The sequence below is a fragment of the Theobroma cacao genome, chromosome 1 (genome assembly GCF_053813885.1).
Source record: "Theobroma cacao isolate CCN51 chromosome 1, ASM5381388v1, whole genome shotgun sequence".
Taxonomy (NCBI): Eukaryota; Viridiplantae; Streptophyta; class Magnoliopsida; order Malvales; family Malvaceae; genus Theobroma; species Theobroma cacao.
The window spans coordinates 31,717,419-31,730,585 of NC_142639.1; the positions used below are offsets into that span (position 1 = coordinate 31,717,419).

The window sequence follows — 13,167 nt, forward strand, 5'->3', positions numbered from 1 at the left end:
TGGACCAGCCTATTAGAGGGGCACGGTAAACTCCATTATATTATTACCTCGAACCGAGAGGCGCGTAGGGTATCTCCTGAGGTATAGCTTAGGGTTCACTTCACGCCAAACCACCACGTGAAGGGGAACTCAGCCAACGCCAAGGAACGGCTGTATTTTTCTCAAACTAAAATATATTTTAAGTGTATACAAAATTTTAACAGCCTTGACGGACTCGGTTAGATGCCCTGCGCAAGGTATCACTGAGTATGAGTTTTGGCACGAGCCAAAGTTTTAAGAAATTCATAAGCCAAGTTGATTTCTCGATTTTTATGGATTGATTTTATTTGGTTGAAATGAGTTGAAAGGTAATGAAATTACAGTATGATGATTTATTTTAATTGTCTCCATTTACTCGACTTTAGATAGTTTAGATGGTATCTGTTTACTCACTGGGATTTTATAATCTCACCACCCTCATTTCCTCACATTTCAGGCTCAAGGAATTCCATAGTTAGCTGACTTTGACAAGGACTTTCATTTGGACTCGAATCGGTAAAAGCTGTAGGTTTTCAACTTCCGATGCATTTTGGTTAGATGTGGGCCCACGTGTCACTGTAAAAGAAATTTTATGCTTTGGTTATTTGCTTTATAGTATATATGAATATAATTATCTTTTACGCTATAAGAATTATGTACCGATAGTTTTATGAAAATTATTTTACAAGAAAATAGTTTATTTTGTGGAATATTTTTATTATATTCAAATGGTCAAATTTTCACTTCAAATGAACGTTTTAGATACTTAAATTTTTTAAATCATTAAATATATATTTTCGACGTACTTACTACATTTTTAACAAGTTTCGAGGTTTTCGACAAAAATGACGAAAATGCCCCTGTGAGCCAAAAAAAAATGTTATGTTATGATTTGGAAATTATTTGTAATCCTTCGTATTTTGATTATTTGATAACTATTGTTCACCAGGGAAGTGCGAAAGTTGATACGAGAGCCTTGCGAGGTTTCGATCGACATTCGGGGTGAAGAATGTTTGTCGAGGCTTCGCGGCGGTTGTCACGGGCTCGATGGGGAGTTTCGGGTCGTGACATAATAAGGATAATTTTATTTTTTTATGAAAATAAATGTTAATATAATAAAGGTTATTTTTATCTTTTATCACATATTCCTGTTTTATTCCAATCTTATTTTGACCAATCAAATACTGTAATAAATCATAATAGTAATTTTTACTCTATTTCATTCATTATACCAAACAAAGTAAACCAAACGTGCTGTAAAAGTTAAGATTATTTAAGATAATGTGATTTTTTTTTTGAATTTCAAAATTAAAAATTCCAACACATTCATCACAGACATTTACCGTTGGAGCCCTCTTTTCTCTTCTCTGGTTTGCTTTTATTTATGTTTTTGGTTATGAGAAATAACGATTTGCAAGTGCTGAAGCTACTCCAAGGATAAAGAATATTGTTGAATATGGGAGGGGAAACAAGTGTTTCCTATTCTGAGATTGAAGTTAGCATCTAAATTTTGACGTTGTGCAAAATTTCCAAGGCAGCTTTGTGAATGATCCTCCAAGTTCGCCCCCCCTCCCCCCCCCAATCTCGTTTATGTAGTAAAAACTGTTTATGCAAAGTGTACGTGTGCTTTCTTCTTCTTCTTCTTGTTCCCTGTTAACGATCTTTGCAAGTACAAAAGTGAGCAATATTCATTAGGATTTAGGAAGCAAACCAATTTACATCGCATAAAAGGGTATATCAGCATAAGCGTACAATGGTTAAATTTCAAGAGAATTAACTTGATTTTCCATCTCCAATTTGTGCTTCCGCCTTTGGACTACTGGCTTCAAAGGGTCCTTCCGCATCCTTCCAGCAAGACCACGATTTTCAGTCTTGGGGGCTTTCCTAACGTTGGAAGAACTTTGTGTTATATTTCCTTTCAGGTTATCGTTAATGTGGGCTTGGCCTGCTGCTGGCTTTGTCTGTTCAGTTTGACGCTTTTTACAAGCTGCAGATCTTGCATAATTTAACTTGTTTCTGCTTCCAATCATCCCATCATTATCTGATACCAATATCAAGATTAAAGAAGAGATTTGAACTCTTTCGGAGACCGAGATGACTAAAATATTAAATTGAAAGACAGATTCAGAACATGACGGGGAGAGATAATGAGATTACCGGGGCTGGACAACACAGCTCGAGGAGCTGGAATTGAATTAGCTTTTGTATTTGATTTGGTATCCTTGCCAATCTGCTTGTTGTTCTGAACTGATCCAACACCTGAGATGGAGATTATAAATGGAGGTAATGCCTGAGAATAATAGAATATTGCAACCTGCTTCTATTTAAAATACTTAAAAGGAAATCTATAGTGAAAAATCAGGTCAAAGCAAAATTACTAAACAAAAATCAACCTTCGGATGCAGATAAAGATTTTGTCGCTAGGCTTGTGACATAAGCCTTTGCGATTCTGGCAACTGAAGGTGGGGAATTGATTTGATTCTCCTTTTCTACAAAAAGCAGATGATATCAACTGACAGCAGTTAGCTGTTGTTAATACAATTATACATTAAAAGCAAAATTTTGAGGACATCACATTGGAAGTTTCTTTTTGTGAGTTCAAAATACTTGGAAACAAGTAGATCATAAGGTAACAGTAAACGGCTGCTACCTTGTTTAGATACAGATTCGAGAAGCCTCAAAAACAGAAAGGATTCGCTGTCCTTGGATGATGGGAAATGATCATCTTCTTCTACTCGTTCCTTCACTCTTACCCTTGGATACACTTCACATAAATAAACAAGTTTTCACATTAGAAATTTAACAACGACTAGTACCATCAAAGGAAAGGGTAAATAAAGAAGAAGCAGAACATGTGGAGAAGAGAGTAGGTCAGCATGCCTATGCATGGTAAAAACAGTACTTTTAGGCAACTACTAACTTGATAAATTCATAAAACAAGCAGGGATGTAATGCAAGCGAAACTTTCAAGAACTCGCACAGAAGAGAGCTTAGTTTCAAAAACTTGGAAATAACGGTTATCCAAATGAGGAAAAAAAAGCCTTGTAATGTATAATACATAACCCAAAAAAAAGAGAGACGAAAGCAGAAGAGGAAAAAGGAAGAAAGCCCATATGAGAAATCTCACTTTTGTCTTTATTTGTTGTTTCAAATTCAAAAGGCTTGGCTCTATCCGTTATGCTATGTGGTAGGAGAAGGGGTGGAGGCATTCAAGAAACTAGTGAATGCTATACGTTGTTTTAAAGGCTAAAAAAGTAAACCGAAAATAAAATTTAAGTGTGGTATACGTAGGGTGGAAGAATTCTGAATGAGAAGCAGAGGTAACGGCTACCTGGTGGAATTGAAAAGTGGTCCTTCCCATTTCTTGTTTCTTGACTTAAAAACCAAGGAGTCAGATTCTTGTTTGGAGTCGGGCGCTCCTCCACGTGACACGTGAAGGGCTTGTGCTGGGGTTGGGGTGTTGGCGTCTCACGGAGGAAAGCAAAGGACAAAAACAGTAGTGGTAGTTACTCCTCTCCCTCTGCAATCGTTGCTCAATGGGGGGGGCTTATTTCCCCTAAAATCTTTCTAATCATGAAAAAGATAAGGTCAGCCCCATCTAAATCTTGTTCAGCCTGGAACTTAAATCCCATCCATTCCCACCCCATAAATGTTACGGTGATTGTGTTTGTGCGGGAGCAGGCCCAATTTTGAGTTGTTCCATCTTTTGTCTTACCGGAGTTGGTCAATGGTGAAGCCGATTATCTCGAATACATGATTCAGAATTCAAAACTCAAATTACGCCTCTAAATAATATCTTCTCACTTCTAATGACAGTGTCATTCACATTGACCCATCATGATTCGTGCGCATTTTTATAGTTCACCTCAAAATTATTTTTGCGCAAAAAGAAGGCATCCACAGATGCAGCAATCCCCTTCCTACAATCTTCGCAATGAAGGCAAGTAAAAACCACTCCCAAAAAAATCTTTGGCTCCCAAAAACACATAAACCAAAAATGTGAAGCTAGAATCCATCTAATCCCTCCAAACTCACCCGTTGAAACTACATCTAACACCTTCTGGAAGAGGGCGGCGGCGATATGTTGCCCTCAAAAGAATAGTTGAGAGAAAGAGGGTCACTAGGGAAAGAAAATCAATGAGGGCGACGGCGCCCGGGATCCAGGTTGGGAAAGAGGGTCGAGGGCAAGGGGTTGGTTGCTAGGCTTAGATTAAGATTTTATAGGATGACCAATACTACGTCGTTTTGTTGGATAAAAAAATGAAAAAAAAAAAAGGAGATTTGGGTCACACCCACCAACAACAATTGAGGTATTTTCTAACCCATTGTTTTACCTCTTAATTATTTATTTTATTTACATAATTTCTTTTTTTATGTATGAATTAAATTTATAAAATTATTTAAAAATAGATAAGAATAAAAAATAAGACAATTAATTTAATAAATTTATTAATCACTTACCAAAATTATTGGGGACTTCAAGATTATTTTTACAAGGTGGATTAAGTCTAAATAATTATAAAGGCATAAGATAAAATGTAGTAATCAAAATTGAAGATAATTTACAAAATTTCATTATTAAAATTATGAAACTTTTAATAAGTGCAATCGATATTCATGTTCATTTTAATAATTTTATTATATAAATAATGTAGTTTATGAGTAATTCTTTCCATATATTACATTTTCCTAAATTTAATTTTATTTCAATATTAAAATCATCATAATTAAAAAATATATGATTATATTAATATTATCATATATTAAGATATATAAAAATAAAATCTTTTTGAAAAATTAAAAATTATTTAAATAACAAATTTTGTTCTAATAGTCAAGAATTAGTAAAAAATTTAAAAATATTTGTATTTTAAAATATTTTTCTTTAATTTATTATTACAACTATTATTTATATTATTTTCAAATTTAAAATTACTGTTTTTCACTATTGTTACTTTTATTTATAATATTATATAATTTAAAATTATTTTTAATTATAAATATTTGAAAAAAAAAATTAGACCCACACGAAGCGGGTCACCACTTTAGTATACACTAAGGCAGCATTTGATATGAGGATTACGCTCCCACACTCCCTATAATGTGCTTAATTAAAATATATTATAGTGCTTATTTTAAAACAAATCAAGTAGTAAACTCAAGATAAGATTATAATACAATTACATCACACTCAATGGATATAATGTGATTGTCATTTAAAAACGAATGTAATGTTATTAAATTTGATTTGACATTTTTACTCTTTTTCATTTGGAAAAATGACCAGAATTCCTTTGGACATAACGTATCTTTTTTTTATTTAACATTTTCAAATAGCATCAGTAGGAGAGGTCTTATATGGTGGATCAATATAATAATTTTTTGATGAATTTAAATATATTAGTAGTAAATATAAATAGTATAACATTTACAATTCATATAAGAAAGAAATCAATCAATAAAATTCAAAAACTTAATTTTTATCAAATTAAAATTTTTAAAAATTAAAGATAATTTTAAATTTTTGTAAAATAAAATTTAAAAATATTTAAAAATATTTTTTTATTTTTAGAAATTCTAAAAAATAAAAAAATAAAAAAAAATTATAATAGTTTTAAAAAATTCTAGAACAATAGAAAATAGAAATAATTTTTATTCTTAAGAAATTATAAAAGATTAAAATATCTATAAAATTTAAAATATATATAGAATTTTGGAAAAGTAGAAAATATTCTTTTTTATGCTTAAAATTTTTAAAATTATAAAAATTATTTCATCTTTGTAATTTTTAATAAACTTTTAAAAATTAAAAATATTTCTTTTTTACTTTCATATTTTTTCAAAAAATATCTTTTTGGTTTTTTATTTTTTATTTTTTTTCAAAAAATATTATTTTTGTTTTTTGGTTTTTAGGAATTTTTCAAAATAATAATAATAACAATATATTTTAAATTTTCAAAATTGCTAACAAATGAAAAGTTATTTTCTAATCAATATTAAAATGGATTTGCCCCATACTTGTTGGAAATTTTATTTAAGAGGTGATGTCATATAAAAATTTATAATAAAAAACATATAAGTATATTAAACTTGCATTTTAATATATAAAGGTAATTCAGGAATTTAACATTATATTTCGAGTAAAGTACTTGTAAATCAAAGACTGTAATATTATATTCCCAGCATTTTAATTACACTTTACTTAATATATCAAATATTGTAATGTTATTTTACCGATAAACATATTCCTTACAATCACATTCTCTGCGATGTAAGGTACCAAGTGCAACTTAAGAATTCATAAGCAAATTATCATATACTTTAGCAGTGAAAGGGTTGATATAAAGCATCCAAAATAAGACAACACAAATTTAAGTTAACAACTTTTTTTAATTAAAGATATATAATATTATATACTAGATTGTAACCTATGTGGTATGCCTGGGAACAAAACCATTTGTTTTTTTTGATTGGTCAAGATTTGAATTAATTGAATAAAACGTTCCAATATCCTAAAGATAAATTACCTAATACAAAACATTAGCCAACAAATGAAAGATAAATGATAGACACCTCCTGACCATATCATATAAATATAAATAAGAAAAGTTCTAGTATCTTATAGGCATCATAGTACTTTCAGCCAAACAAAGCACTAGACTTACTTCCCAAAACAAAGTCATTGGTCTCTTGGCCTTGCTAGCACAAGGTTTGGCCAGCACAAACATCCCTCACCTCCTGGGAGTTTTTCCTCACAAGTTATTTGTCACGACCCGGAACTCCCATCGAGCCCGTGACAACCGCCGCGACGTCCCGATAGGCACTCATTACCCCGAATGCCGATCGAAACCCTGCAAGGCTTAACATCAGCTTCTGCATCTCCCCAGTGAGTGACAGTTATTAAATTTCACATTTCAAAAAAAATCATAAGTCATTTCCAAATCAAAACAATAAAATATTACTTTCTGGCTCACAGGGGCATTTTCGTCATTTTTCTTCGAAAATACCAAAACTCGTCAAAAACATGGTGTAAAAGCTAAATATATTCATACATACTTTAAATCAAATAACTGAAGAATAAAATTATTTTTTCAGTGACACGTGGGCCCCCAACTGACTAAGAAGATATAGAGCTACGAACCCTTACTTCCTATGATGCAACTCCGAGATTAATTCTCGTCTTAATCAACTATCAACAAATTGTCCTGAGCCTGAAAAATGGATAGGAAGAGGGGTGAGATTAAATAATCCCAGTGAGTAAACAATTACCATCAAAAGCATCTAAAGCCGAGTAGATGGAGATAATATAAAAACGTTATATCTCAATAATATTCATAACACAAATTTCGTTTCAATCTATACCAAACAATTTATTTTCATCAAAATTTCCCGCTTATGAATTTCTTAAACTTGGCCCCTACCAAAATCATTCTCGCAGGTACCTTCGTCAAGGTATCCCACTAAGACCGCCAAGGCTGTTCAATGACCCATACCCATAAACATGTTTTCACATCTAACACATAGCCGTTCCTTGGCGTTGGCTGAGTCTCACTCTCACGTGGTGGCCCGAACGTGAGGTGCACTCAAATCATACCTCAGGAGATACTTCACCCAACATCTCCCCCCGGAGGTAAGTATATAATTGAGTTACCGTGCCCCTCTCATAGGCAGCCCACGGAAACCCCCACCACTGCAGTGGCCGTTTAATATACCACCAGACCCATAAAAATTCCAGTAGCATACTATGGCGAATAAAATGTAATCCAGTCTACCAAGACCAATCCAAAACTGTTCATGTATTTCATGCCAACCTCAAAAATTTAGCCATCATGCTACCATAGTGTCATAAGCCACAATTTCAATAACATATAAAATCATAAATTTCAACACAGTCTTCATATACTCAATTTTCCCAAAACAATATTTGATTTCAAAACCAATATAAATCTCATTTTTTATTAAAAAACATTTTAATTGGAAAACATAATATTTTATAATTTAAATTCACCATTCAATAAAAGCATCAAACAAGTATAATAACTCTAGATATTTAAGACGATAAATTGTCCACTCACAGTTCTAGGAGTCGACGTACTCCTAATCCCAGTCTTCAAGCACAATTTCTGTACTTTTACCAGTGTAATTTGCTCACCACCTATCCACAATGTACAATACATAATTCACCACATCAATGCTTGACCATTATAAAATCAATTCAGGCTCGGTATATATGCATGATATGACATGCAACTTATCCGACTACCGCTTAAATGCGGTGCTAACCTAATTCGACCTATTACCCGATTAAATTACTAACGCGTCCAATTTAATCTCAAATTAATTTTTTTCAGTTTCTATACCTCAATTGCACCCAAATTGACTTAATGTTCCTTAGTGTGGTGCAAATTATCAGTCTCGATAGGAAATTACGAAAATACCCATAATGGGTAAAAATTCATATTTTTGCTCCGAAAATTTCCATTATTTTTCTAGACACATAATTCATCATTATTCATCATAATTCCTCAAATAAACATCAAGATCATCAGCTAATATTCCCCTAGAAAATTCAGCCAATAATGGTAATGGAGAAAAATAAATTCTTTTCTTGTTGTTTTGTTCCTAAATATGCTAAACTAACTTAAAACACTAACATAACTTAAAATCAAATTAATCTAACAAGTTTCTCTCTCCTAACCCATTTTTCCAGAGTTGAATTCATCCTCAAATCACATGATTCAACCATGGAAAATGATGAGAAATGCATGGAAATGATAAATCTTAAGCTAAGCTTGAAAAATCATACCTTTAAACACTTGATTCCTTGAAAAATCACACTTTTTCTTTGAATTTTCTCACTCTAGGGTTTGTTCTTATTTCTCTCTCTCTCCTGCTGGTTTTGGCTGACCATCCCAATGAAAAATTCTGGAATTTTCAAGCCTTTTAATAGGCTTAATAAATTATTATTATTTTATTTACCTTTTGAATATTTTATTATTTTATTTTTTTCTAGCCATCTTTTTTACTTTCTTTTTCTACCACTCAATCCTCTTCACTTATCCATGTCCTCCATGAAGTTTCTAGACTTTTCCAAAGTTTTGGTGGAGCAAATTTTTAAAAAATTACACTTTTGCCCCCGTAAAGTGAAAAATTACATTTTTACCCCAAAAACTGAAAAATTGCCCATAGACATATTTTTCATCCCTTATACTCATACCATTCTCCAATTTGTCAAATGTGATCTAAATTCTCTCAAAATCTCAAATTTTTTCCACGAGTGGAAAAATTACAATTTTGCCCTTAGATAGTGAAAATTTCGGTTTGACTCCGAATTGATCCTCGAACTCCTAATTACTGTTTTGAGTCATCCTTGAACTGTGAAACTCTTAATTTCACTTTAAAATTCCTATTTGAACTAGTTCGAGGCTTAATCGACTTAATGATACAATTAGGGGCAATATCGTCTTTTAACGATTTCTCGAACTTCCTAAATATACAAACATTCTATTGAGCATGTGAAAAACATTATAATTATTTTAGAAAGCAGGGTTTGACATTATTCATGTGGATAACCATAAAAGGTTGAACAAATAGGCAAGTTGTGATTTGCAGTTGCTAACTTCATTTGTTGGTTGAAGATTTCTGGTCATTGACTTGCTAGCCTTTTAGTTTTGACGTCAAAAAGTTCAAAGATATATCATTCTTCTTTTCTTAGTTATAGTTTTACATTAAACAAATCCAAAAGGTGATTTTATTTGGGAAAAATTTTAATTTTTCACTAATCAATGTTTATGATTGTATGCCTTTTTCCTTATAGAAGAAGGAGACTTTGACTTTTAGGTTTTAGGTTTAAATCTTTTCAAATGTGAGTTCATCTAACTTTATGTTAGTTTTTTTTTTATAATTTGTTTATTAATTTCTTCTAGTTATGTTATATATGTTACATAATTCTTTTAATAGTAATGTAAGTTCTACTTATACATTTTTTTTAGTATGATCAAGATATCCTTGGGTTTTATTTGAGTCTAATCTTCTCTTGGACAATCTTAAGCACATGCTCCCTTCAATTTGGTGCATTCAAGAATTTACTTCCAAAATACTTTTAATAAGGATTAAATCCTCATTAACAAGAAAAACTCCTCTCTTTACCAACTAAACTAACTAATGTGGACTATTTATAGTTTTTTTTTAAAAGCCTTCTCATTGTATTAATATCAATGAACCAATATACAAAAAAGCAAAAAATAGGTGGCTAATGTAACCTTCCCTCACACCCTAAAAAAATGATGCCTTTGCCTACCATATACAGGGAACATAAGGGTGAGAATACAAAAAACAACCATCAACCTATACAAGTAATACACGTACAAAATCATGTACTCCTAGCTACCCTCCCTTTTCATTATTGTCAAATATATCATCACCTAATGTCCACATTAATTCACCATCTCTCCTAATACTTATTTTGGCAAGATTATCTACCAGCTCATTAGCAGACCGTGGGATCTTTCACACATTCCAATAGGTAAGTTTGGCCTTGAGACCTTCAATTTTCATAACAATTATCTTAACTTTCCAAGGAGCTTACTGCATGTTTAACACCCACATCACCGCGTTGTAGGAGTCATTTTCAAAATTAATGTCATGTGAAGTTGCCCATCGAAATGCTGCAACCACTTGGAATCCCTTCCACAGAGCCATCAGTTTAGCAGTATTGGAGTCTATGACTCCCACTGATAAGGAGAACAGAAAGAGGATGTTGCCTTTGTTATCGCTGATTACTCCTCTAATTCTAGCCTCACCTAGACACCCACTTGCTGCTGCATTAACATTAAACTTCAAACATCATAAAGCTAGTTCAAGCCATGTTTCTTGGCTTTTCATCTTCATTTTCTCTATAGGTTAAATACTCACACTTGGCATTCTAACAATATCAAGCATAGATAAATTCAACTCAAGCCATTTAGCTTTCACCCATTAAGCAAGTCTCATCTAAATAAGATCAAAAGTATTAGAACTACTCTACAGTTTTACTTTGAATAAAACATCATTCTTGGATAACCATATTGACCAAGCAATGGCATAAAAGGCCATCCTTTAAACTTTACCATTTCCTAGGCCACCATTCAACTCATTCCACAATTGAAAACATATAAAGGGGTCATTATGCATAACCCATTTTATGTTCTAACAATCACAACACCAATGCCACTATTTCTATGTTTCATGACAAGTAAAAAGTAAATGACTTAACGACTCAGTACCTATTTTGCACAGAAGGCATACAATCTCACAAGAAGTCTTCCTTTCAATAACTGCCAATAAAACGCTTTTACTTTATGGGATACCAGTCTTTCCCATATCGAACTCCACACATCAAATTTGTAGTCATTTTGCATTATTACAGCTCAATAAAAAGACTTAGTGTTGTAGTGACCACTTGTGTTATACTTCCACCCAAGTTTATCTTTAAACTCTCTATTCAGCACTTGATCCGTCGACAACCTAATGAATTCCTACTATTGCTTCTTTGCTTAACCTAGTACATTCCTCTTCAAATTAATATTCCAAACCCATTGTTCCTACTCCTATTTCCCAAACTCCTTAATGACACCATTTTTGTTGGTTGCCTAGGCATATATCCTTGGGAATCAGATATTGATGATGATTCTTAGGATCCACTGTTCCTTCTAAAAATTAATCTGTTTTCCATTTTTAACCATCAACCTTACACCCTCATGTGTGATTCTCGCCATATCAAAGCTTTGTTGGCCTTTAATAAGTGGTTTTAGAACATTTCTCCAAACATTGGAAGTTTTCCTCAAGTTGTCGTTAGTTGGCATGATCGTTTTTGGGTCACACTCAATTTTTCCAACCACAACCCCTTTCCCTAAATTGCCCTCTTCATTGCTATATCGCCATATCCATTTATTTAGGAGAGTACGATTTTTCACTTGAAGATCCATGAAGCCAATTCCACCTATATAAACAAACCAAATCCCAATTAATGTAGTGGATTCTCTTCCTTTTATTGCACTTTCCCATAAGAAGCGTTGTTGAATTTTGTCAAGCATTTCCTTAATCCTCGTTGGCATTACAAACATTGACATGAAAAACACTAGCAAACAGTTGAGAAAAAAAACGCAACAGTGTAATTCTATCTCCTAATGATAGAGATTTATCATTTCAAGAAGATAGCCTTGCTTCAAATTTGTCAACCACTAGTTTCCACATTTTTATTGAATTCATCGCAACACCCAATGGTAACCTTAAGTAGGTAGTTTACCAATCCCACTTGCAATTTTGTCAACCCACTCCTTAATAGTATCTTAATGAATACCAATCCTCAATAAACAACTTTTATGAAAGTTAACCTTAAGTCAAAAGATAGCCTAAAAACATCTAAGAACATGATTAGTATTAATTAATCTGTGGAGGTTAGGTTTGCATAGGATTATTGTATTATCTACAAATTGGAGATGTGAGATTGTCACCTTGTTGTTCAATTTTCTACCCACGCAAGTATATGTATCACAACGATAATATAGTAATGAATAGAGTGTCGATCCCACAGAGAATTGAATTACTTCTTAGTGTTAACTACTAAAATTGTAACACCTTAATCTTATCCAAACAATTAAATTTAAAATTATTAAAAAGAAAATTTAAACTAATAAACTGAAACTAAAATTAAATAGTAAATTTGTTTTATGAATCTCACTTAATTACCAGACCTAAGATTATGATGTTTCTCAATATTTCATCTGATTATTTTCTTTCTCTCTCAATTTAGTTTAATGGATTAAGTTACTAACCTAGAGTCCTAAATTATTTACAAGTCTCTGTCGAGTTTCTCACAAAAATACCTTTCCCATTTTATTTACTATATGTCTATGCAAATTAAATTGAAAAAAGATTCATTAAGTTCGTGCTCTAATTTTGGATATGTATGGCTTGTAGGTGTATGTCTACCCTATATGCAAATCAAACCACCTAATCAACTAAATGCATTCGATCATACGTTATTTTATTCAAGATTTACCTAAATCTCTTTCGTCAATGTTTAACCTAGGTTTCTAATTCAATCTAATTGGTAGCCAGTCAACTAGAAGTATTAAGAACAGAATAAAATAAATAACTTAAATTCAT

The 13,167-nt window shown here is 32.2% G+C and overlaps 1 protein-coding gene across 1 annotated transcript; it reads right to left on the minus strand.

Moving 5' to 3' along the window:
• Window positions 1-1,696: 1,696 nt before the first annotated feature.
• Window positions 1,697-3,524, minus strand: LOC148764732 (uncharacterized; the record flags this gene model as incomplete). Its single annotated transcript, XM_088809346.1, has 5 exons — window positions 1,697-2,059; window positions 2,176-2,277; window positions 2,412-2,507; window positions 2,669-2,782; window positions 3,350-3,524. Coding segments are annotated over 5 exons (771 nt in total), but the record flags the coding sequence as incomplete, so codon positions are not given.
• Window positions 3,525-13,167: the final 9,643 nt, after the last annotated feature.